We start from the raw sequence: 26,972 nt of genomic DNA on the forward strand, positions 1-26,972 counted from the left end.
ACTTTTTAGCCACAACATTTCAATCAATCTCCACTTGAAACTGTTGAGAGAGTCACATCATAACTTTTCCACCACTACACTCTTTTACAAGTAGATAATGTAATGTAGGTGTTTGATAGTGGGTGAAGAAGAAATTCATAAAATGCAGAAAGTGTATGTGTATATAATGGGACGTGGGTGTGTCCTTGCCAATTTTGTTGGCCGCTCCCATATCTCGACTTACTGGTTGCTTTGACTGGTTAATATGACCGCAGTTGGAAAATAATATGCTAGCCGGAGTGCAAAAGGCAAATCCATAATGTCACGTGAATGTGTTTAAGGGTTGAAATTTCACCATTTTGTTATGTATGGAGCGTATGGAGCTGAAGAAATTGATGTGCGTTCGATTGTTGATAAGACAGAGAAATGGTACGGTTCGAATGGTTGACCAATTATTTTTTGTGGGCCATGTTGGGTTGACAGAGAAACTTATAGTTTAAATGTTTTAAATAAAATGGGAGACAAGGGAAATTTTGGAAGTTAGCTAGGAGTTAGTAAAATGATTAGAGCGATCGGGATTTTTTTTAAATCATTTAGATTCTAAATAAACTTACATTCAAATGTTTTGATGCAAGAATTACTAAATTACTTAATCTATGATGGAGTACGGACGCTAAAACTCAGGCTGTGTGAAATTGAAATTCACAGCATCTCCGATTTGAAAATCCAATGACTCGAGCGGAGCAAGACACTTCTCTTCGCAGAGTGAGAGTCGTAGATGTGGTCTTGTGACACACGGTAAACAAATCTATGCCGAAGTCGAATAAAAAACTTGGTCAATAGACGGTTGATTTATTTGGAAAAGTAGAGACTTCTAGCACTTACAAAGACGCTGTGATTTATGTCCGAAAACGTTCGAAGCTTGTTCGTATGGATGCATTCTCATCAGAAGATGAATTTACATTTCGAGACTAGAATTGTTTTAAACACAACCTCCGGTGAAACTACTGATGCCTTTGTTGTGAAAAATGTTGTGTTCCGGAGTTTCACCTCGGGAAAAAGTTGAAAATTGTATTTTCTCGGGTGACTTGTGGCCCTCGCTACGCTCGCCACAGACAACATCCTCAATTTCTAATTTTCCTTCCCTCGATTAACAAATAAATATTACCAGCGGTCAGCAAAAATCATCCGTATGGGACATGAAAGTGTAGGCTATCAGTAATCCAAAATGACACTATGAGATCTACTGGGGGTGACGATAAAACAAAATTTGAAAATTTGACAATGTCAGTACTATGTCTCGACAAAGCAGCCAAGAGACGAAAAACTTGTTTCTGCACCTGAGTAACAAAATTCAATGTTTTTTCATGCTTTGGGCAAAAATTACGGAATTTTTCTCGTAATTTGGGCCCTCGGCATGAAAAGTTGTATACGCATCTGTTGTAGACGGTTTATTTTAGGCACTTTCGCTTGTCGCCCTCACTTCGTTCGGGCTACAACTCGCGAAATTGCCTAAAATATACCGTCCACAACAGATACGTAAATAACTATTCGTCATGACACCCATATGCGGCCGTAAAACCTCTGAGTCGCAAAAACACAGCCGACGACAGTGCAATTGTATATATATTTTACATGCTTCAAAAACCGTACTTTTCATGTTTCAAGCACTACTTTCGAATCCCTCTGCATGTAACATCCTCTACATAACTCGGTATACAAATGAAAAGTCTCGGTTTAGTGTGTTTATTGACATCGGCTACACAATTCACACGAAAACTCTACTTTTCATCTTTTTATTCCTAGTCATGTAAATAACTATTTTTGTGCTTGAAGACTGAAGTTCGACGGATTTCGACACGCATTCTACGATCGAAAAGTTCAATTTTTCTGTACTTCTCAGAGCGAGGTATTTGCGGCCAAGAAAGTACTTTCTCGGACGCTCTCTCCGGCCGAAAATGGATTTTCATATATATTTTTCCGGCCGCGATCAAGTGTGCTTTTGTTGAAATGGCTGTAGAGTGATTTCTTTGTTAATGGTGTTGTGGTCTCGTCTCATTTCAGTTTTCAAGCACAAAAATCGTCGTTTGTGACTCGTGATGAAAGTTGAATTTTTCGGTGCAAAATGTACGATTTCGGACACGATCGAGTATGCAACAATTGTTGCCAAGAAACATTGAAATGGCTAGAGTGATTTCTTCGTTTGTGTTGCTGTGGTTTCGTCTCATTATGTTCCTCAGTCGCAGAAAACGTCGTTTGTCACTTGCGATGAAAGCGGAATTTGCTTAGCGCACATCGTAGACTTGTCGAACTCGGCTTCACCTCGTTAGGACAAGCTCACGACTGGCCATTAGTTGTAACCAAAAATACTATTCTACAGCTGCTGGTTTGTTTCTTGAAGAAACTTTATTCGCAATCAGCATGCAATCTAAAATAGTAAATCATTCTTCAAATTTAGCTCTGATACTCACTTTATACTTCCTGGTGTTGCGTTGAGTTGTAAGCAAAATTTAGTTACAAGCGTGCTTCATTAACAGACGACTGTTATTGTAATCTAGCTAGCGGCAGTGTCCTGTCCTCACTGGTAAGTAATGATATCTCATAATAAGACTAATGAAGTAATAGATTTTGTACCAGTCAAAGAAAGATTTGGTGATTACATTGGTTTGAATTTACTGTAAATTTACTGATATAGGGATGGAACATAAAATTGAGATCGGGTCCATTCTCACTGCAAAACAAATATAATTTTACCTCTGAAAAGCTACCAAAAAATCAACTAATTCATTATCCGAAAAGGTACTCGAATAATCCATTCCACAGATTGACCAATTATTGAATTTCCTCCGCATAGTATATATGTACCGGTATATGTACGAAGTATACAAATAAGGCAGAAAAGTCATTTATTTATCAAATCTCTTTGATGACTATAATCAAACTCCATTAACAATATAATATTGGATATCCAAACAGAACAACACAGAATGTCGATAATAATATCCTTTCGATACATAATTTGTATATGTTCGGAACGATATGAACCATTTATGATGCTCCGCCTTCCATCCAAAATCACCCTCCATATTTGCACCATATAATATACAAAAGGGGAAATGAACGTTTTTTTTTCTTCTATTTTTCGTTAGAGAATATGAAAACTCTGCCGTTCGACAATGAAAATTCGTGGAGGCAGAGAAAAGCTCACCCTCCCGTTCATATGCGAAATCATTCCGATTTTCGGATGTGGCCACGCCTTTTCTGACTCAACATGTCAGCAACCTTGATGGCTGGGGATGTATATAATGTACCGAAAATGTAACTATGTCCTGAAGTCAATAGAGTAGCTAGTTAGATGACTATTTACGAGTCGTCAATTAGCCTTTAATCGGGAACAGAAAACGTTGTGCCGTTTTGCTTTTATCAAGTAGCGGATAGTGGTTGGTTGACAAAATTATATCTGAAAATTGGATTGTGTTTAGAGGAAGGAAAAAATTGAAAATTTTCGGTTGTTCAAATTGAATTAGAACGGTGAAACATTTAAGTACTTTCATTGGATTTGAATTTTCGTGGATGTGGTTTCCGTGGTGAAATGCAACTTTGATATTTTTTGCGATTTTGTGATTTATTAATCGGTGTTAGTGGTACAAATAAAAGGATTAAAGTGGCAACAGTTCCGAATAGAGATTATAGAAGAATGGGAACAGGTACACAACCACATCTTGTAAAATTTTGTTTTTTGTTTTACAATTTAATAATCAGAGCTGTTGCTGAATATTCATTGACTTTAAACTATCACCGAGTCAAGAATTAAGTTTGTTAAATCTTAGAAATGTCTATGTAACACTAGGCCTGCTCTGACTACAAACGTGTTGTGCCTGTTAATTTTATTATTGACCATAATGGATTGTCGAGATTTGTAAGCTCAACGCCCAATGTGATACACTTATCAATCCGTCTGGTTCTACCTTTGAAGACGACAGTGACGGTAGAAATACACGATGAACTCTTGTAATTGTGTAATTTTATATGGCAAAATATCCGTTAAAACTAATGAAGTAAAAGATTTCGTGTGAATAATTACAAAATATTTAGATCAAATGAAATTTTAAGATTCAAATTGCGACCGATTGTTGGAATTTAGATTCCACAATGGCTCCCAATATTAGTGGTTTTTGAAAGATTTTTTTGCATTTTAATTTCAAGTTTTTATAACTTTCGAGTAAGTCTTTTCTATACATTTCCCTGCTTTTCGAGATAGTTCGGAAAAAACAACACATTTGTTACGGCCAGATTCCACCTCGAGAAAACAAGTAGAATAGAGATTCGTCTGCAATTTGGAATAAGCTTTTGCTTTCAGTGCTGTGACAGAATTTAAAATTAAAATTTTTTGCTTTGATTTAGAGCTCACAACTCATTTCAGTTGGTGAAACTGAAATCACACTCAAGTGAAATAAACCACATTCGGAACTTTAGTAAGAAACCATTTTATAGAAGTACTACTAAAAATTTAATACGATGCGAAGCAAAAGAGATACACATTTCAGTACAGACAACTAATTCGTTGAAGCGGTGCGATAATAGTTTTTTATGACATCGAGTTCACAATACTTTATTAGGCTCCAGAAGTGTAATTATGACATGAGGTCGTAGGCCGTGTGTAATACACATCGTAATTTGCACCCGGATTCATACAACGATTTATGCAACAGATGCATCTAAAGTTTGTAAATTTTGGACATTACGATGCTGAGTTGCATAAATAACTATTATGAAACCGTAGGCACTAGATATGTAGATCGTATGCCTAGAAACATTTATCACCGAGTTACTTTTGTTTTCCTCAAAAAAGCCAATGAACGGTGCACTTTCCTTCTTTTTTAAACTAGGTTAAAGGAGTTGGAGTCTTTGAATAAATTCGACACTCGTTCTTAGCCCACAAATAGCTATAAAAAAAAACTTTTATTCCAATAACTTCCAGTTCTTATGTTCTTACAACCAACGGGTAGAATCAATGCCGTAGTCATAATAAATACACTTACACAGGCAGCAGTTGCTGATTAAACGAAGGGACCTTTAATTCATAAGTACGGTTAGATCTTGGGAAGAGATTGCGAATGGTTACAACAGACAATTCTTTTCATTAGTACGTTAGCAACAAGTTTGAATTTGAACAAGTTTTGACAATCGAAATCGAACGCTCCTGCATGTGTCGTATCGTGAAAAAACTATGAAATATTGAAAGGACAGTCCATTCAGTTCTCTCTTTTTCTATTCTTCGCAAATTTTACACCGTCAAATATTCGAAAATATTAAATTCAATTGGATGATGTAAAAATGTGTTGGTTGTCTTGCGGCGAGAAAACGACTCATTACCGTGTAAACAAATAGTACATTACATGCTTTTGGCCCTTGCCTTAGGCTCGGGCTACAAATCTCCCACTCGTCAAAATAAAAACTTCCCAACTAGCATGTATAGTGTTTACTCGCTAAGCCACACGGAAACGAGTTTGTAATGACGAGTTTCCGTGGGGTGCTGCGAGTAAAACCAGTTTTTCGCATTTTCTGACAGCAAAACAACCTTCCCACACACCTCAACGAAAACTGTCCCAGCGAAACAGTAATGTGCTATATTTGCTCTGTTTTGGTGTAAAATTCTTTCTACCCGGATTTTACACCGAAACAAATCAAATGTAGGGACCGTTACTACAATTTATGTTTTAAATCCGATTTTTCTCAAATCAAAATTTGGTTACCAAATGTAATGAACCTGATATCATTGGAAAGCTGAGGCGTACTTTAAGATACAGTTGATTTTCGAACGTAAAATTCCATTTCGTTGCAAATTTATAGCGACATTTTTTCGGAGTGGTCGCTCATAGAGATCTTCTACTCGTGAGTTATCCGTAGAATTATTCCATTGAGGAAGAGACATGACAATTTGGACTATGGAATCATGCCGCACGTAATGCTTCAGAATTCTCTATCTTACAACAAATAGCTTTAATATGAGTCTTAATATGCGTATGTTTAGACCATTGCTAAGGCTGTAGCAATACTCTCTCTAGCAAACAAACTTCGTTTTGACGCTGTCAAAATACAAAACCTTATTTCTTTGTTTGTAGAATCATGCACAGTTGACTACTTTACCAGGTTTTACTTGGAAAATGTAAAGGCTACGTCGCATTTTTACCTCCTCTTAATGACTCAACTTTTGCTTTTGCCTAACTTTCCATCTTTGAATAAATCGAATTTGAAACGCAACGAAACGAAGTGAAAATTAAAGTGCGTGCTAAAATTCGTAAAAAACTTCCGATTCGTTTTGTCTAAAACCTAGAATTAATCAGAGGATTGACTAAACCATCTGAGACTTTAGAATCGTGTCTACTGGGTAGGTGAACTTGTATAACAAAAAAGAAAAAGAAAAAAAAATTACCAGTGAACTAATCAATGTATAAGTCTGTCTGTGCTCACAAAATGCAAATTCCCAAATGTTATTTTAAGACTAAAGACTGCAAATGAAATCGAAAATTAAAATAATAAAATCTGGCACAACTAACGGCGATTAAGTCGAGTGTCATAGAGTCAACAAACTAACACATCACTAATACAAATATTCAGCTCGTAACATCCAATTCTGAATTCAATTCGTGAACCAACCCTTATGTATTATGACAAGTGTTCGGAATTAAATGTTTAATTCGCCAACACCCTTCTCGTTTTGCTGTAATCCCCGACAAATTTCGTACTTCTTTTTTTTGTCGTCCACATCAAAGTTCTATTAAAAAGTAACACAAAAAAATGGGAGCAACGAAAAAAAGGCATAGCATCAGTTGGAAGGGTTGAATTTTCTTTTCAATTTTTACACCGCCAATCGACGAAAATTAATTGAATTTTCATGAGATTTAAGTGAGATTTTGTGCTGAATTTTTTTTATTTAATTTCAAATATTCCATCAGGTGATCGATTATTGGACATTCCATGCAAAGTTTGCGGAGACAGAAGCTCGGGAAAACACTATGGAATTTACAGTTGTGACGGTATGCATTTTCTTTTCTTACAAATTTCAAAACGTTTTGTTTGCATTCGATAATTTGTTTATCGACAGGATGCTCTGGATTCTTTAAACGAAGCATTCATCGCAATCGAATTTATACGTGCAAGGCCACCGGTGACTTAAAGGGACGATGTCCCGTAGATAAAACACATCGAAATCAATGCAGAGCATGTCGTCTCTCGAAGTGTTTTCTGTCGGCGATGAATAAAGACGGTAAGTGACACAATAGTTATTTGCTTACCGAGGGGGAAGAAAATTGGAAATTCCAACCCCAGTGATGATCGCTCCAGCTGGAATTTCCCATTTCTCCCAGAGGTAAGCACAACGTTTTTCATGCGTGCATGTTGTGCTTTGTCGTAAAACATAAATAAAGTGACAGTTTGAATGAGAAAAGTTCTTTTTTCTTCCCACGGGACAGAAAGTGCAGAAAACGCAATTTTCTTATGGCCTATTGAGAACAGAAAACGAGGCAAAACACAACGCAAACACAATGAAAAGATTTGTAATTCTGCCATGGTAAAAAGCCAGAATGTCACTGCAGTGACACAACACAAAACGTTTCGGTTTCGATTTAATTTGAATTTTGTTATTCTACCGTCACCTTTACATAAATTTTGACTGCCAAATCAAAATATTTTATTTAACGAACGATATACGGCCGTGGCGAATTAACCAAAAACGGAAATTTCAATATAGCTGGGAGATCTCTATCTCTCTGTTATTGTTTTCTTAGCCGAATCGAAAAGGGTTGTTCGCTTAAGTCTGCTATTATAAATGAGATTATGGCAGTAAAGGGAAAACATTTTCGATATTTATACATTAAATCAGAACTGAACTGATGGAAATTGTGAATTATTTATAATGTGGCATCGTCTTCCGGTCTTAAACGCGAATTGAGCTCACTTTTTCGTGTCGCGAGAGGTGGTTAAAACCTTTAAATTTGTAGAAAATTGAATTATTTTACGGGAGTTGATTTGTCGGTTGTAATTTCTTTTACTGACTACCCCATGCGAAAGTTGAACATTATATAGCAATTTGCCCACTGCGAAAATGATTAATGATTAATTTTTTGTGATTTCTTTTTGAAAAATTCAACTTTCGCATGTGGTAGGCAGAAAAACCGAAGACATTGGATGCTGTCATGTAATTCATTACTTAGGAAACAACTTTCCCATACTCGCAAACTCACTCGTGGGTTTTTGAGCCACTTGCTTCGGTAAATATTTCGACAAGTGTAATATTATACCTCGCTTTCTGCTCGGATCTTTTCACTTGACGAAAAGGCAGTTACAGTTGCTCAAAAACACACTTTTATCACCAAATTGTTAAAGCATGTTATAACTTTCGCATCATCCAATTTAACCTACTATTAATGGGGTTTCGCAAAGATAAAATGCGAAAAAAATCACAAGCCAATGCGTGAAACATCCATCGTAAGAAGAAGAAAAATTAAATCCAACAATGAATCTATAGCGTAGAACCATAGCAATTTACTGGTCCAGGCATTAACGCACGTTTGACAAATATCAGATTGTGTAGGTTCTAGTGATACGAGTTACGGGTAGCTACAGATTGATATTGCATGCATTGATTGTTTCAACTCAACAAGCACACCTAGAACTGGTAAAGAACAAATTTTATGAACTGTAAGTTGGCCTCTTATTTTGTATGGAACGTTCGTAACGCAGTGACTTGTACCAATATAAAACACTGATTTGATATGAAGATTTTGGATTACTGCGCCGTGGAAGCCCCTTTTTTAAATTCTGTTCTTTTGCCTGTTCTTGAAATGCATGAGATATTTACAGAACTGCCACTCCTCCTAAATCTCCTTACAATCCGAAAATTTTAAAAATCATCCCTGAACCCCCTAAAACTCCTAAAATGTAGCTCTGTGAACACAACTCACAAAAAAAATCTCCCGCGCAGAGGTTTTCCTTTACTATTCACATGAAATCTTATTTTGGAGTTCTCTCTCAATTGCTAACGTTTAATCATTTACGAAACCTTAACACAAGTCTCCTAAAATCCTCCTTAAACCGAACGTCCTAAATTCCTAAAATAGAAGACTTTTTAAACTGTGCCCAGTCCTTATGGGAGAAAATATTTATTCGGCTACGAACTGAAGTATTTAAAACGACATCAAGCTTAGCAGTACCAATGAGTTCGACGTATAACTTAGAACCATGCCAATTTGGCATGCCATATTGAATTCGTATTTTTCTTCACAATATCTCTGTGACTCCACGTATCATATCTATATCACTAAAAATTCGTTTGCTGTATTCTCCAAACTGGAAAATCTAGTAAATCGAACGAATTTTATACAAATGAAATAATAGATTTTGCAATAATTTGTTCACATCACGAAGTAACAGACCCGATTTTAATACTGGTGTGTAAAAAAGTCAACTACGAAACAGTAAACATGTCTGTTTCGAGCATGGAAGTGTACAGGCTTTTTACCCTGCGTTCCGACAGCAGCGATGTTTACCAGAAGTTAATTTATCATTCGAAAGGATTACAATTCTGACAGGAAAGCGCATGCGACTTGCAACGAAATACTAAAGTACAGAATCTAGACGTTCATTTGTTGAAATTCTTGTGGGAATATTTCCAGACCAACGACGACTCCTAAATCAGACAAAATGTCGGATCTCAATGGTCAGCAACATAAAGATGTCAATGTGACGGTGCTTTTACATAAAGGTTCCACAGTTATCGTCATTTCTTCGAGCCTTTCTTTTCTTTGCGACCACAACGTCGCGTCGCATTGGCAAACTATTTTATATTACTGTAGCAACAAGATAGTTTTCTTTTCTGCTCTATTTCGTTTCGTAATCGTCCACCCATCACCCCCACCCCCCACATATAATCCCATTTCACAAAAGAAGATTAACATACTTGATATGTCAGCATAAGTAGCTCTGCAAAGAATTTCCTGCAAAACTTTGTGAGAAGAAAAGCCCGCTCGCGTTTTTCTTCCTTATTTTAAGCTATTTACCGTCATGCCAACCATTCGTAGTATGCAACTTTGAATTATAAATTCAATTCAAACTTATAAACACACACTGCATGCATGTGTATAAACGAACCGTATACGTAGAATGTGTATGAAGACGATGAATAGTTCCCTATAGAGGTATCCCATCCATTTACATTTGTTTTCCATGAACCGTAAAATCCCCTTCAATTCCACTTTATATTTCGAATTATTTACCGTAGGTAATGTGTCTTTGGACTTTTCGGTAAATATTGAAATTGGAAAGTTTGATTGTCACAAGTTTCCGAGCGAAATCTTATGCAAAGTTTCTTTATTTGAACAAAATTATATTCATGTTACGTTCGTACGGAGAGCAACGAGCACATCCAAGAGGAGGAGCATTCTGTGTGTAACAGTTTTCCATTGAAAAGCAACTTTTAAGTTCGAGATATTGTACCATCAGTGTGCTTTGTGTATAGTAGGAGGTGCGGGAAAACAGGAAAAGTAGAAAAATATGCAGTTTTGCTTGCTTTCTCGTCTCGCCAATAGCTACTGTTATGTTGTACAAACCCGACTTTCTTTTTAAAAAAATTTCTGTTTCGTCTCGTCAATAATTTTCATTTGGCACATCGCACACGATTTTTGAGATGGAAGAACTAGTGAAAGACAGACAAATCAAGCAAAACACTGTGTTTCGCTCGCTTTCTTGCCTATAACTGCTGATCAACTAACCAGATTTTTCTATTTGTTTTCTTTTGCCTGTTTTTCACTAGTTTTTCCAGCATATCTCTGGATGTTTTTGGTGTGCGATATATCAAATGAAAGGTATTGACGAGACGAATTTAAATCACATAATTTTAGGAAAATCTGGTAGGTCGATTAGTACATATTCCCGTTTTCCCGCACCTCCTAGTGCGAGTTTGGAGTTTGTAAATATCCGAGGACTTTTGTTTCAAAATTGAGGAAATTTCGAAATTCGGTTTAGCATTTCGTCGGGGGTGGTGAAACACGTAACAATTATATTCAAATTTGAGTTTTTGACATGAAAATCCAATCAAATTGTTTAAATTGTTTCAACGAATTGATAACCGAATGCAAAGACGATGTTAATTGCTTGAACGTATATGATATGCAAATGGGACAAATCCAGTTGACAATGTTCCCATTTCCTTGTTCATTATCACATCCCTACACATCATCGTGTTTGATATGTGTGTGTGCTCAAATAATACCAAATGTATGACAGACTGACATGACACTAACGGATCGGAGGGATTAGCATCGAGAAATGTTTAAGCTTTGTTCAACAGCTTATAGATGAGGACATTATAGCTTACATTACCAACATCAAAAATGTAAAACGTCTATTGTATTCAACCGAATCTATGTGTATAGTAGGAACACGAACACTGAACGGATACTTTAGTTCTCAACCCAATGTATAGCTAGGTTGTTTCGTATGGCTGTGAATGTTGAATATATGGGTCCTGTGTACGAAGAAAATTTGCTTTTAAGCTTTCCAACACATCACACCATCAATGTATCCATTATTATGGATATGTATAGTGTATAGTGTATTAACAACGACAACAACAACAGCAACAAGAACCCATCATCACCCATGTATTATGTATGTTTAGCCACAACCCTTTTCCGAAATGTGCCATCTTTCACTATTTTCCCTGATGTTGTGACAACGAAATTATACGTGACATTGCATCTACATTAAAATTCTGTTGAAACGATCGTCCAAAATGTACAGAACACCCACTACACACAGCTCCAAATATATCAAAAGAGACCCGAAATCCCCGTAAATAAATGCGGAAAAAACACTCACTACACACACATTGCCTTCCCAAAATCGAACCACGTAATACCACGGGAATCACACATATCGAAACACAACATTTTATACGGGACATAACATCGGGCATAAACATATAGTATAGTGCAGAGTGACAAAGCGATGAAAGCTGCATCGTTTCGCACATTATTAAATTAATGAGTTGGCTACAACATTGCTAATAATGGTGGCAATGTCTGGAAATCACATTTTCCGAATTCCTGATGCCTGGAGGATATTGAGTTTGAACAATTTTATGGAATTGGAGGGATTGAAAAAGTTTCAAATGGAAGTTAATTCCACTTATCTGTGCGATATAAATTATTTATCAAAAATATCTTTTAAGGGTGACAATGCAAGTGTGGTTATTGTATATGAAGTGCAGAGAGTTAGACTGCATGTAAGACGTTGAGCTTGTTTTTTAAGGGTTACGACTGCAATGCAACTTGATGAAAGCTAACATTAGTTTAAGGGAAATATCTTGAATATTTTCAGTTGCTCCTGTGCCACACTTATTGACTTAGCGCTACAGAAACGGCAGGAATTCCACCACATTACTATTAAATCTAATACTTCAATATTGTAATCATGCATTAAGGTAGCACAAGACAGAGATCGTCGCTTATTCTTGTCGTCGTTCCTAAATTTTCCAAGTTACAAAGACAACTTAAAATTTAGTTTGATTTTTAGATAGAACCACAGCAGTGCTGTGATAGAACCTAAGTTCAACTTTTGACAAGTTTTATTTTTAAAAGTGATGACCGGGCTCTCAGTCGTAACTTTTTATGTAATATGTAATTTTAATAAAAAAATTATATTGCAACGGTGAGTCATCACCAGATAATCGTTCAAAGCATTCCAATTTCACACTTAACTTAAACAATTCGGTGAACTAGGTGAGATTAGCGAGACTAACAGACCCCTACATTTGTGTGTTTCGTATTTTTATTTTCGATGAATCCAGAATCCCTTTTCAAAAATATACGATCGTAATAACGACCACGAATGTGTTACAGTCAGAGGCAGTGAAATTTCAGCACGAATTTGCTGCAGTTCTTTTTCAGATGATCCACACACACAATCAAACAAAAAAGTTGTATGTACTGAATCAGCCTACATAACATCTTTGCAATCAAAGTTGTTTATGTGGTTGAAGCTGCCACATGCACGCGCGTGGTAGTGGTCAAGCCGTATGAAGACATACATGCAGTTTTGAATGTTTTGAATCATGTAAAAACAGCTGAAGCAAATTCATGCCGATATTTCATTGCCTCTAACTGTAGCATTCAATAAAGAATATATTTGGATGTAGCACTTTGGCCAGCTCTGAGAAAAGTCAGCAGTTTACCGAAAGTTTCAAAAACTGCTCAATTATCTCAGAGCCATTTGTAGTCGTTGTTACGATGCTATATTTTGAAAAAGAAGATATCATCAAAAATAATCTCAAATATTTAAAAACCGCCAGGATATATGCTTTTTAGCAAAGTATTCAAGTTTCTTAAATTGTAGCCAACATTTGCCTGTGTATTTCATTTTTTTTAATCCTTTTTGAAAAATGTACGACCGCAAATGTGTTAGCTAAACAAAAATTAGTTTTGGTTGTAGCAGTTGGACCAGCTCTATGAAACGTGAGCAGTTTAGCGAAATTTTCATAAACTGTTCAGTTTTCTCAGAGCTGGTCAAACTGCTACAACCAAATCTGTTTTCTTTTGAAATTTAACATATTCGAGGTCGCTATTGCGATCGTACATTCTTGAAAATGAATCCTGGTGGAAAGATGCCATCAAAAATTCAGTATTTAAAAAAACGGACAAATTTATGCCTTTCAGGAAAGCATCGATTCCACATAAGGAACATACAGTGATATTTAACAATGTTTTACATGCTTCTGCACCAAAAACCGTTCATTTGATCAAAGAACATCCTCGGATCAAAAAACTTTTCAACTTTTCCGTCTTTGTGACGTCTTCAGTGTTCAAGCGCAAAATATGCTAATTTGGTATCTCGTACACAAAAAAGTTTCTATTGCTTTTGTCAGGAGGCAGTGTAACGAGTAAGAATCACATGTTTCGAAGTTTTTGAGAAATACAAATCTTTCCATTTTTTTACCTTCGTGAACTTCTGTTTGCTGTTCTTCTTCTTCTTCTTCTTTTTCAGCCTGTTTCTGTCCACTGCTGGACGTAGGCCTCCCCAATTCTCTTCCATTCCCAACGATTAGTTGCAACTTGTTGCCAATTTGCACCTGCAATTCTCTTTATACCATTATTCCTTCTCTCTGGTGGTCTACCTCTAGGTCGAGTTTAAGGTGGCCTCCAGTTCATGATCTTTTTGTTCCAACGTTCGTCCGTCCTTCTTGCTATGTGTCCCGCCCAGCACCACTTTAAAGATGATATTCTTTCCATGACACCAACGACTTTTGTTTGTTGTCGAATCCATTGATCTGTCAATCTATCTCTGAGCGTAATTCCAAGCATACTCCGTTCCATGGCTCTTTGTGCCACTCTTATAGTATTTTTCGTACCAAGACAGGAAATGACGATTTTTTCAGCACCAGTCCTAAGGAAAATTAGGACGTGTGCTGAAAAAATCCATTTCCTGTCGAGGTACGAACAACGTTTTGTGCATCGGACAACTGAAATAGACAAAACACATCAATTTACTTGAAAACATACACACTTCACATTCACCATATTAATCAATCGTATAGTCATAGAAAAATTCATGTAATTCTTTTCCCGCACTATAAATCGTCAAGAAATGAAGTTTTTTCCCGCACGATATATAGTTCGGGAAAAACTGACATTTCTTAATGAACTAGCACTGTGTCCCGGCCTTGGGCCGGGTCGTACTGACCCCAGGAGTGTTTGACGTAGGCATCAGTCGACTATAAAATTTCCAAATAATCGGTACAATATAACGTTTTATCGATAATCTATATATATCGACAGATAATCGACATTTACTTATTTACAGTCATTTTTTATCGATTGTCAGTCGATTTTTATCGATGCACGTTAAACGTTCGATTGCTTGATTTTTTGAAAATATCGGTAATCGATTCTAATGTGATAATCGATTCTAAGGCAATAATCGATATTTTATCAATCGAAAGAATTTATGAACACGCCTTATTTATTAAATTTTTGTGAACGAAAGAGCGACGCAATCTGAATAAACTAAACAGACATCTGAAACAAAATATATTTTAGCATTACAAAGAACTTTTAGCCGTTTTTACAGGTGAGGCGATTTTTCTACAAGGTCAATATCGACAGGGACGATTATATCGTTTTTTTAGACGATAATATTGTTCAAAAAACGATATTATCGTTCGTAAATTTTTCACGATAATTTCGTACTAAAGATAATATCGTTCTGGACGATATTATCATCCAAATCGATATTATTGTCCAAACAATTCGTAAAAGGAAAAATACTCTGATTCGGATGAAAGATTTATTTTTCCGAAGAATTCTTAAGAGAAAAGTTACTTTGATTTGAATGGAAATTTTAAATTTCCATACAATTCTTAAATGGAAAATAACTCAGACGATATTATCGTTTAGTTGGACGATAATATCGCCCTGGACGATATTATCGTTTAGTGGGACGATACTATCGTTTAGTTGGCCGATAATATCGCCCAGGACGATATTATCTTTAGTACGAAATTATCGTGAAGAAAACGAAAACATCGTCCAGACAATTATTCATTTTAGACGATATTGTTGTCCTGGATGAAACATTTTAGAACGATAATATCGTTCTTTGAACGATAATCTAAATTTTTAAGACAATATCATCGTTTTTCAGACGATATTATAAAATACGAAACAAAATTTTTGTTCAGTCCAGTGGAACGCTTGATTCATAAGCAAGAGGTCCACGGTTCAAATCTCGTTGGGCGCATAAAACAAAAATTTTATTTCCAAATTCTCATTAGTATCTCCATGCACTCTTCATGCATAAAAAGATATTTTCGTTTTTTGGACGATAATATCGTTCCTGACGATATTGACCGTGTAGAAATGTCCCTCCACCCAGCCAGAAATCCACTCAGCTGGTCCGTTTGATTAATTTATGGACGAATAAAGTTTTCAAATATTTCAATCATTTTGTGCTGCCTTCGTCTTAGATGACTTTTTATATCGGCCACCCTTCAATGCAGAAGTCAGATTCTTTTCCGTTGGACGTAGGTTTTATTCTCACGGCTAAACTCTCGTCCGAAAGGTCAGCTACATCTCTGCTGGCACTGCTGCCTGTCTTCAGCCTCGTACATTTTTGAGAAAGGATTCTCGTAGAAAGATATCATCAAAAGTAAAAGGCATCACTGAGCTGAAATTACAATACGTATCCGAAATTTTCATAAACTGCAGGCTCTTCTAAGCGCTATTCACATTTTAGAAATAGGATTTTTTTTAAAAAGAGATTTAGAAAATAAAATACTAAAAATTCTTAGTCTAAAGTACACCGGAAAGAAACTATAACAAGTGAATCTCAAGAATTTTGTGTTCGCAATTAAAAATTTTCAATTCGTCGGCCATTTGATTGGTGAGGCGATTTTCTACACGGTCAATATCGTTTTTTAGGCGATAATATCGTCTGAAAAACGATATTATCGTTCGTAAATTTTTAACCCAGGACGATAATATCGTCTAAAATTTTTTTTTTAATGACTGCCAGGACGGTATGAGTCGACTTATAAAACCCAACTTATAAGTTATAAGTCAGATGGGTATAAGTCATAAGTTATAAGTTGCTACTTATAAAGTAAAAGTTATTAAGATCATAAGTCTATACGTCGCGTCAGATGCTTATAAGTGGAATGGTCTCGCACTAGAACGATATTTAGACATGAGTAAAATACGAACCATCGAAAAATGAGCTGTAGCTGTAAACAGGTAAGAAACATCATATTTCGATGGTATTCGAAAGAACTGTTTCAAGAACTTTATTTCTGAGGTCAAAAAACAAAAAGATTTTTCCAAATCCACCGGTTCAACCACTTCATTTCTCTAAAACTTAATGATTGTAAGGGGGCTTTCATGTTCTTTTGGGTAATATTTTTTAGAATCATTGAGATGGGTGCTGGTTAGTTCCTACAATTTCGTCTTTTACTCATGCGTAAACATTGTTCTAGTGCGAGACCATTCCACTTATAAGCATGTGACATATAGACTTATGAACTTATAAATTTTACTTTATAAGTAGCGACCTATAACTTATAACATCAATACTTATGACTTATAAGTTGGGATTTATAAGTCGACGTATAAGTTATACATCATTTGCGCAAACTGTCTATTATCGTGCAAAAAATGATAATAGCACGATTAAGGTCCCTTTCCCTCCTCTTAAAACGTATGTGACAATTTTTCATTGTGAAATGAAACAAAATCGATATTTGAGTATTAATTGTATTCAATAGATAAAAATTAAAACCGATAATTCTAAAATAAGAAAAAAAAATTATTAGCAAAAATTTAAGAGTTGATCGATGTACCATAAGTGATCGCTGAGTGTCATAGCGATCACTTTTTATGCGTTTTAGAGATCAATTCTTTATTTTTTGTGATCAATTCTTCCTTTCTTTTTGTGAAAATATTATTAAATATCGATCAGTTTAAAGGCATACCTATTCGATATCTGCTCCCTCCCTAGATCACTTTATACGAAACGTTTTTCAATGTCATATTTCGAAAACTGCATCTAAATCTCATACGGTTTTTTAAAATCGGCCTCAGATTTTCGAAATATAGCGACCTAGCACACTGATCCATCACATGCTGATTTAAAAAACGGCTTTGGAGGGCTGAAGTTGACTTCGAAGCTGATTTTGAAGAAAAGTCTACAAGGGCTGATCCGTCGGAGGTCGATTTACAAAAAGGCTGGCCAGCTGATCCGTCGGAGGTCGATTTTGAAACACAGTCTCGTAGGGCTGACCAGCTTTGTAAATGTTCAAAATTCATCAAGTAGTAGATTCAAAGTAAATATATTTTCTAAAATACAGTCAGAGGCAGTGAAATTTCAGCATGAATTTTGCTTAACACATTCAAAATAATTGCGGCTTGCCAACTTTCGGCACCCTGGACTTTACTTAAATAGTCGTGGAATACCTCCAAATAAATTTCTAAAAATCGAGAATTCAGTTTTGGATTTTTAGAAATTTATTAGGAGGCATTCCTCGACTATTTAAGTAAAGTCCAGGGTGCCGAAAGTTGGCAAGCCGCAATTAATTTCAATGTGTTAAGCTGTTTTTTAGTTGAACCACACATAGTATATGTCACATATAATCAAAACTGTTTAATCACAGCGCGTGGTAATAAAAACAATTTTTATTGTTTATGTGGATAAGCTGGAAAACAGCTGAAGCAAATTCATGCTGAAATTTCACTGCCTCTAACTGTATTTTAGAAAATATATTTACTTTGAATCTACTACTTGATGAATTTTGAACATTTACAAAGATTGCAGCAGCTGAAAAAAAAACACTATGACAGATGTTCCGATGCTAGAAACAAATTAGCAAAGTTTTAGTCATTATGATCTGTTCCCATAAAAGTGATTGCACCCAAGCACTAAGATAGTCAAACATAGAATGAGTTTCCTTTCGTGTCTGCTGCTTAAATCGCAAAAGTTTGATTATTACCGAGAGTAATGTTCTCCTTTGTTGTCTGTGATAAATTCGTGTAAAACATCTTTTATCCCACCAACCATGGATGGAAATGGATTTAATAATAATTTTCCCAACAAACAAACAAACGAACAGACTGCTCATTTATTCAAAACCATAAACAGACTTACAAAAGGTATAATTGTAATTTCAATTTGCTAGAAAACCATTTTCATGACAATCTCACCGACTGTATATATTGTTATTAAAACCCACTCTCTAAAGCTGGCATTCTTTTTGGCCTTTTCCACGGATAACACAAACAAAAAAAGAAACATCAATGAAGACACCATTCAGGTGAAGCGCACACAGCAGCTACAGTATATAGATGGGTGTAATATCAAAATCTGTTAAAATTCACACGTTTTACAACATCATGACAAGAATTTTCGAAATGAATAATTCAAATGGCATGGTTTGTGGTGTAGTGTTGTTGATGGGGTGGAGGGGAAGAATGGGATGAAAGTTATTCTTGTGTCTTATGGTATATTAATGTTCGTAGTGTGTTTTGAGTAAATATCTTTTTTGTCCATGAACACAGAAAATAGCGCACGATGAGAAGAATCTGTCTTTAAGATGGTGGCAGAAATAAAGCGAAAATCTTTTGAATAGAAATTCAGGCACACATAGAGAGAGAGAGAGAGAGAAAAAATGAAATTTATTTTCCAGAACATTACGAAGTTGTTTCATTATGGGAATATTTATTGGATGAAACCGAAAATCGTAAAGATGAAAATGAATTAAAGAAAATCTTTCTTTGTAATTCATAGAACCGCGATATAATCCGAATGTATTCTTTGTCATATTCAGCTCGCTTCTTTTTCGACGGGCTTTCTTTGCGCGTGGAAAATTGCCACCTTTCTTCTTATCTACCACGTTCATCCCATTTCACCCATTCAATATGTATATATGTATGGCGTACAGAACCATTTCCAATGGCATCCAGCCATTATACCACCGCCTTATGCTCGGTATACATTCTTCTTCTACGTCGTTTAAATTAAATGTCAGAAATAAAATGTTGCAAAGTTGAGCGTAAATCCCCCAAAAACCGCTACGAATAATGTTGGGGATTGATAGAAAATAGCTCCTAAACGGCATTTTGGGGATTTAAAGACTTTTCACCGAAAATATATAATATGTTTATTGAGCTGTGTTTATGCGAAAAACAGAAAAAGGGACGGATGAATGGATGAGTTATCGGTCGGAAAAGAAGACTTTATAAACTTTTGTGGCATTACGTTCTTAAGTCCAATTTAAAATATTTGCATCGTTTAGCAAGGCATTGGAAACGAATTATTTTGCATTGGAAATCAATATATTGGTCATTCATTAGTCTATCAATAAAATTGGAAAGAAAACAAAAAGGAACGATATATATTTGGTTTTACCGGCTATGTCCATCTGTTACCGATAGCTGTCGCCATAAAATAAGCAACGACGTGCGGTTAATGTGATATTTATAGCAAGCTATATATTAAAACTAATGAAGTAATAGATTCTGCCGAAGCTAGCTTTCTAGCTTTCCACCAAAATTGGTTTGATTGCCGTGTTAGACAATTCGACAGTGAATTTTTCTAACCATTATATCGCATTTGGTAATGTCCTAGAAGTTCACTCAAGCTTCATAATTTGGGCAGTTGCAGTGTGTTCGGTGGCTGCAAGGATGTAAACACTGAATGACTCATATGACGTAATCTAAATACGATTAATTTGTAGCATAGATTTAGGCGAGATATCAGTTAAGGGCAAATTTGTAGTCCTCATTTCGGCGGGAAAATATTCGTTTTTTGATGATTTCTCTGAACTAAAATCTTTTTTGAAAAAGTAGAACCAAAAATGTGCTACTTTTACAGGAAAAATTGAAAAAAAAAACCATTGCAGATATGTAAATTTATGTAATCTGGACAGGTTTCTCTAAGTGGGTTAAGTTATTACTCACAAACCAATTTTTACTTTAAACGTAACAGATTTTGGTTCGGAGATATCATAAAAAAACGAACTTCAAGTAAAAGTACCAAAATTTAGGTTGAAACATGCTTGAAGTGCGCTTTGATCAGATAGATACGTATATTTGTCGCAAACCTTTAGTGTAACAGAAAAACAAGGGTAACGAAAATTTAAATAATTATCTTTGAAAGAGCTTTCGCTTTTCAGATACCGTGTATTGTAAATTTATCAAAGATATTTAAATTCTGATTCTAGAATATCGTCGATGGTTCACTGATAATTCACGCCGCGCCGTAAGTGTGCCTAAAATTTGAATTTTAAGTGAACGATTCGATCAAAAAGTGAACCAAAAAATACATTAATTTCAACGCTTCCTTGTATGAAAATGACGCTACGTTAGAAAGACCTCCGCACTTTTCATTTTGAATTTCGACCGCACTGAACCGGCGTGAATAATCAGCGTTGAAAAAGGACAGACCCATTTATGTTTGTGTTGCTTGCCAATACTTCGGACTTACGTCCATTCTCAAGGCTGTGTACATAACAAGACCTTAGTTCTTTCAAATACGTTCTTTTTTCATCGACCGAAGAAAATAGAAAATTCCAACAAGAGCCGAAGGTGGAATTTCTTATTCTCTTCCAGTCGTGAACACAACATTTTTCACATGTCACACCTCGTGATTAACCGTTTTTCTCCACGAAACAGAAACGTCAATTTGCTGCATCATTTCTCAAAACAAAAATAACGGTTACAGTTCGGTGAAGAAAATGTCTATTTTCTCACCTGTCAAAACAGGAGGGGAGAAAAAAGACATTCTCTCACCCGAAGCGTCAACAAAATGCCATTTTGTCCAATTGGTTAACCATTCTGAGTGGAGAAAGTAAGGTCAATCACACCTCACACTTGAACAAGCTTCGATAAAATTTCCAAACAACTCGTACTCCTCTTCATTGTACATAATTTACCAAACACCCAAAAATACAATTCCGTACAAATTGTTACTGTTACATTGTTTATAGCAAACATCTCTAAAACATACAGTGGCTACCTTCTTGGCCACATATGGCCTCAATAATGCTACTTAAATATATCAAACGATTTTTTTTTCTTCTTTTTATTTGTATTACCACTCAGCATCATATTTATCACATTAGAAAGCTCGTCTGCACATCACTGATCACCACGGCGCAAAGGTGGTGTACGACTAAACACGGTAATAAATTTCATAAAGCGTACATTATATCGTACAAGTGAAAAGGCACATGTACAGAATCTCACGCCATCATCATCATCAAATTAATCCCCCTCACAAGTTTTCTTTTTTTCGAAAATGTGAACAGCATTCTGTCATATCGTCACTTTTCGCATTCCATTTTTTGGATTTAGCATGATATGATGTTGTGGCAAATGTGTATCTTTATATGTCGTTTTCAGTATGAGTGTCTCTATATTGCGCGGAAAGGGAGTGTTTGTTGAGAAGACACAGAACCCATATGTATGGAAATATGGTGGTTTCTCGTGTATACATGCTGCGAATGTGTGGAGGCACTTTTAGGGTTGATGTTTAGCCGATTCAAAATCAACCGAACATATAAATAGAATGTCATAAATATTATGGGTAAGCACTTCCGGTTACGTGAACTAATAAATAAAATCGTTGCGAGAATACAACGACCTCGTCGCCGAAGACGACAACGACGATTATTTACCAATGCGAATAAAAAAGGTGAAACGGTATGTTGTATAGTGTCGTCGTCGTCGTTTCTATTTTGGAAATGGATCGTTTGAGATCAGTTCATGTAGAAAATGTCGACGGAATAAATCCTTTGTGTTGTGTTGCCATGAATAGCTGAGAATATATTGAATTGTCGTAAAAATTGTAATGTTAAAAAGCTTTCCTTTGACACAGTTTTTTCATGGGAATGTTACAGGTTTTGAAAAGATTATGCGATTTGAAAGCTCAAGCAATTATTTAGGGATGAGGGAACACGGATAGAATGTCGTGGGTTTTGGGTTCAGTTAATGAGTTTTTGATGAATTTCCTAATAATCTCATTTGGGTGAATCGAATCGAGTATCTAGTTAAAATCGGTAGAGTTCCTTAACACATTAAATTCTTTGTTAGAGATTTAATAGGGTTGAGCATTAGAGCGTACATTCTGAAGAAATCAAAGGACTCCTGGGTGTATCGTTCAGCTGGCGAAATTGTTAATGTTATATAAGCGATCAGCTAGTAGGTTTTCACTGTTGGCATGGTGATACATCTAAAAAATCTTTTCGATACCGACCACTTGGTACAATTGCAAGAGGCAAGAGGTGAAAAACTTTCGCCAGGGCTGGACTGGCTTAAGAAAGCCCTCCGGGAAAATCGTTAAGAAGCTGATCAATCAGGGCGACGTTTTGAGTTGAAGAAAATCATAACATTGTAGTCTTGCTGTACCAATTCTCGATCTTGAGTAGCTGGTGAGATTACGGATCTAAAACCCAGCAAAAAAAGAGCTTTCAAATATATTCCTGTAAAGTCTACACATGACATTGTTAGCCGGACACAACCGACTCAACAAAATGAACCGTTAATTTTGTAGTTAACATGATGCCATGTGACAAAAAATGTACGTCTTTCGTGAAATGTTGCATTTTTTTGCCTTACGTGAACGAAGTTCATCTTCAGAATGATACTAAAAAAGTGAGTCTTACTTCAGTTCAAACTTCCGCTTGTTTTAAACAAAATAAAATGGTTGATTCGGCCCTTCGCTATAAACTTTGAACCTTCTCACTCACAGCAATCGATTCTGTCGTTTTTAATCAGAACTCTACTCATTTCTTTCCCAGCCGTACAACACGAACGCGGTCCTCGTAAACCAAAAATGCACTCGTCCATTCACAACAACGCGTCCCAACATCATCACCAAGCCCATCTACAAATGTCGTTCACAAGCGTTTCCGCCTATGCACCGCATCTGCGAACCACTCATCAACAACACCACCATTCGAATTTTCATCAACATGCCACACCGATCCACCATCCACAACCGATGCCATTCCCTCCGATGGTACACACAAATCATCACATAACACCGCCACAGCGCTTAGAGCACAATAAAATGTCTGCCTTTGATTTTCCCAATCACACCAGCGACTTGAATCATTACAAATCCAATCATCATCTATCACCATCACCGACACAGACCATCAAGAGCGGTTCGAGTATAGAACCTTCGTCGGAAGGAATGTCGAGTCCGCAGCTTATCGTCGACAGCGAAACGACCAGTCCGATGATGGTGTACAACAATCACGATGTTAATGGGAACGGTGTGAAACGGCATCAAAGTTTGGTCGGGGCGCAACGTAACGGACTCCTAGATATTTTAATGAATCCTGATAAATGCCAGGTATGATTGTGTTAGACGCCCGGACGACATCATTTGACAATTATTTTTTTTGCATTGTCAGGAATTCATACAATACCAAGTACATAATTCCATGCTCTTCCCGACACTTACACCTAACAATGTTCCACTTGAAGTCCGACTACCCACATGGGAAGTTCTACAGGAAACAACAGCCCGATTACTTTTTATGGCTGTTCGTTGGGTTCGTTGTTTGGTGCCATTTCAGACCTTATCCAAGAACGATCAGCAACTGCTATTGCAAGTAAGTTTTCTTCGTAAAAATAAAATGGAGAAATCTGCATGACCTGTGTGTGTACCACCGTTGAGCTAAATAATCAAAAATTTTACAATTTCCTCGCAAAGTCATAACCAAATCCACGTTCTCTTTTTAAAAACGCTGCATTTTTGATCGGAATCAGGAATCCTGGAAGGAATTATTCCTGTTAAATCTGTCCCAATGGGCCGTACCATGGGATTTGGGAGCCTTATTAGATAGTCCACCAGTGCGTGAACGTGTCCCACAAGATCCGCTAACCACAACCGAAATGAAAACCATTCAAGAGATTCTGTGCCGATTTCGTCAGATAGCACCCGATGGTTCCGAAGTCGGTTGCATGAAAGCCGTCATACTATTCTCACCGGAAACGGTTGCGCTGTGCGACGTACAACCGGTCGAAATGCTTCAGGATCAAGCCCAATGCATCCTATCCGACCATGTACGATTGCAGTATCCACGACAGCCGACACGATTCGGACGGTTATTGTTGCTCTTGCCGTCATTGAGATCGATTCGACCGGCGACGATTGAGTCTTTGTTTTTCAAGGAAACGATTGGAGCGGTGCCAATAGCTCGGTTGCTCGGCGATATGTACCAGATGGAGAAGTATACGTTGGAAAATGAAAAGTAGAAAAATCAATAGAAGAAAAAGGCGAAAATCATTTCTTTTTAGCGCATTTCGGTGCAGTGTAGCAATGTGAAGACAGAGTAAATTATATTGTCGCAAATAAAAACTGATGATTTGGGTCATTTCACCTTTATTATAGGTAAAAATTAAAATAAAAAAATTGAAAATTTCCATTTGAGTCATAAAAGTAAATGTTGAAAAATTTGTTTAACAAAAACGCAAGAAATAAAAATGTTAAAATGAAAATGAAATAATTTTAAAATAAAAACTTATTGATGTGAACACATAGCTGATATTGTAAACAAACAAAAAAGCCAAAGACGTGAATTATATTAAAGACATTAAAAAACCAAAACCACTGCTGTTTCATAGCGAAGGCTTTGCAGCGGAAAAATTAGGAAACTCGAGATTGATTTGGGTTTGGGATTGAATGAAAAATTTCATCGAGAAAATAGTTATTTGTTCGCCGAGGGAATAAAAAGTTGGAAATTTCATTTCGAGGGTGTTGTTGCTCCCTGGGAGGTTCGGGAAAATAGGAAAAGTACGCTCTTCAAAGACACACAAAAATTACCCAAAAAACGAAATCTACTTTTTTCCTGCCTCCTGGCTGCTGATCCATGAACCCGATTTTCAGAGACCGTAGATTTTCTGATAGGTCTAGTCAATATCTATCACATAGCTCAACAATGCCGTGCTGGTTCTTCTGAGGTTTTCCGATGTAAACTGACGACAACTGTGTTTTCGCCACAAAACAGGCTGTTTTGCTGACTCCGGATACAATGGCTATTACATCTAAATTTTCGTGCGTTTCTTTTCCTTGTTCGTCCTACATCGTTCCACATATTGTCAACAAGAGAAGCGAAAAAGAGTCGATTCACTCACACGTAGAATTAAAAAAACGTTCAGACAAGCGCTACTCGCGGAACGAAGGAAACAAACGAAAACCACGGAAAATGAAATCTAATGATGAGTTCAGTTTACGAGCCTGATATTCAACACAATTATTTTTTTTAAATGGTCTCGTCTCGTCAATACCTTTCATTTGGCATAACGCACATAAATTTTGCGCAGATATTTCCGGAGAAACGAGCAAAGACACGCAAAACATGCTACAACCAGCTCAGAATAGTTAGAAATATTCATGCGACTCTCTGTTTTTCTTAGTTCCACAAGTTCCTCACATTTCATATGTTAGTATTATTCGGTATCAGTCAAAAACACTCAAAAGAGTAAAAGTGACGCAAGTCCCTGTGCATACTTCCAAAACAACTGATATCGCTGGAGGTGACGCATTCTCCGCTTGTACGCAAAAACTGTAACAGCAAAAATTTGACCAAAGAAATTCTAGAAACAAAATTTTACCAAAAAAAATTTTGCGTCACAAAGTGGCAGATGATTCGGACGTATTAGGACGTATTCTTGCCTGTTTTAAAAAAATTCTTAAAAGTACTTTCCTCAACATCTGCCACTTGTGACAGAAAAAATTTTGTTTCTAGAATTTCTTTGGTAAAATTTTTGCTGTTACAGTTTTTGCGTACAAGCGGAGAATGCGTCACCTCCAGCGATATCAGTTCTTTTGGAAGAATTAGTAGATTGAAAAATGTGAAAAATTTGATAAATTTAAAAAATTTGATAAATTTGAAAATTTTGAAAATTTTGGAAATTTTTGAAAAGTTTTGACAATTTTTGAAATTTTTGAAATTTTTTTAAAATTTTGAAAATTTTGAAAAATGTAAAAAAAAAAAAAAATTTGCTATATACTAACTATATAGGTCAATATAGCTATATACTAACTATATATAGGTCAATATAGCTATATATAGGTCAATATAGTCATCTACTAACTATATATAGTAGGGTGTGTCGATTTCAATTATTTTTTTTAGTCATTCCGGGTTCCGCCCTACCGCGATTCACCCTCGCACTAGCAATAATAATCAGCAAATTTTTTTTTTCTAAGTCAATATAAGCTTGCACCGTCACTTTTTCAAAAATTTTCGAGCTACACGAGATAGCTGGATTATGGGTCCGAACCAAAAAAAATCTACGGATGCTTTTGCAAAGTTTTCACTCTGTACGGCATCTAGAGGGTCTACTAGAACATACAAAAATTAAAAAAAGTTAAAAAAATGTTTTACCGTCATTTTGGTATAGCATCAAGTTTCACCGAGGTGGAATTTTCAAGAA

General features: G+C 36.1%; 1 protein-coding gene and 1 long non-coding RNA gene across 2 annotated transcripts; both read left to right on the forward strand.

Annotated features, from left to right (window-relative positions):
- Positions 1 to 3,381: 3,381 nt before the first annotated feature.
- Positions 3,382 to 25,117, forward strand: LOC119082055 (nuclear receptor subfamily 2 group E member 1). The gene is made up of 6 exons (XM_037191387.1): positions 3,382 to 3,686; positions 6,939 to 7,019; positions 7,088 to 7,249; positions 23,321 to 23,880; positions 23,942 to 24,142; positions 24,300 to 25,117. The coding sequence occupies exons 1-6, from the start codon at positions 3,677 to 3,679 to the stop codon at positions 24,786 to 24,788; spliced, it is 1,503 nt and encodes a 500-aa protein (XP_037047282.1). The 5' UTR covers positions 3,382 to 3,676; the 3' UTR covers positions 24,789 to 25,117.
- On the forward strand, positions 5,389 to 6,142 carry LOC119082056. The gene is made up of 3 exons (XR_005088568.1): positions 5,389 to 5,459; positions 5,784 to 5,788; positions 6,133 to 6,142. It is a non-coding gene; the product is annotated as an uncharacterized LOC119082056 (long non-coding RNA).
- Positions 25,118 to 26,972: the final 1,855 nt, after the last annotated feature.

Source organism: Bradysia coprophila, unplaced genomic scaffold, assembly GCF_014529535.1.
Source record: "Bradysia coprophila strain Holo2 unplaced genomic scaffold, BU_Bcop_v1 contig_373, whole genome shotgun sequence".
Classification (NCBI taxonomy): Eukaryota; Metazoa; Arthropoda; class Insecta; order Diptera; family Sciaridae; genus Bradysia; species Bradysia coprophila.

Bases quoted from the DNA above. Each gene is read 5' to 3' on its own strand.
- LOC119082055 (XM_037191387.1), top strand. The intron at 7,250-23,320 runs GTAAGTGACACA...TTTCTTTCCCAG, and splicing joins GTCGGCGATGAATAAAGACG to CCGTACAACACGAACGCGGT. The intron at 23,881-23,941 runs GTATGATTGTGT...TTGCATTGTCAG, and splicing joins TGAATCCTGATAAATGCCAG to GAATTCATACAATACCAAGT.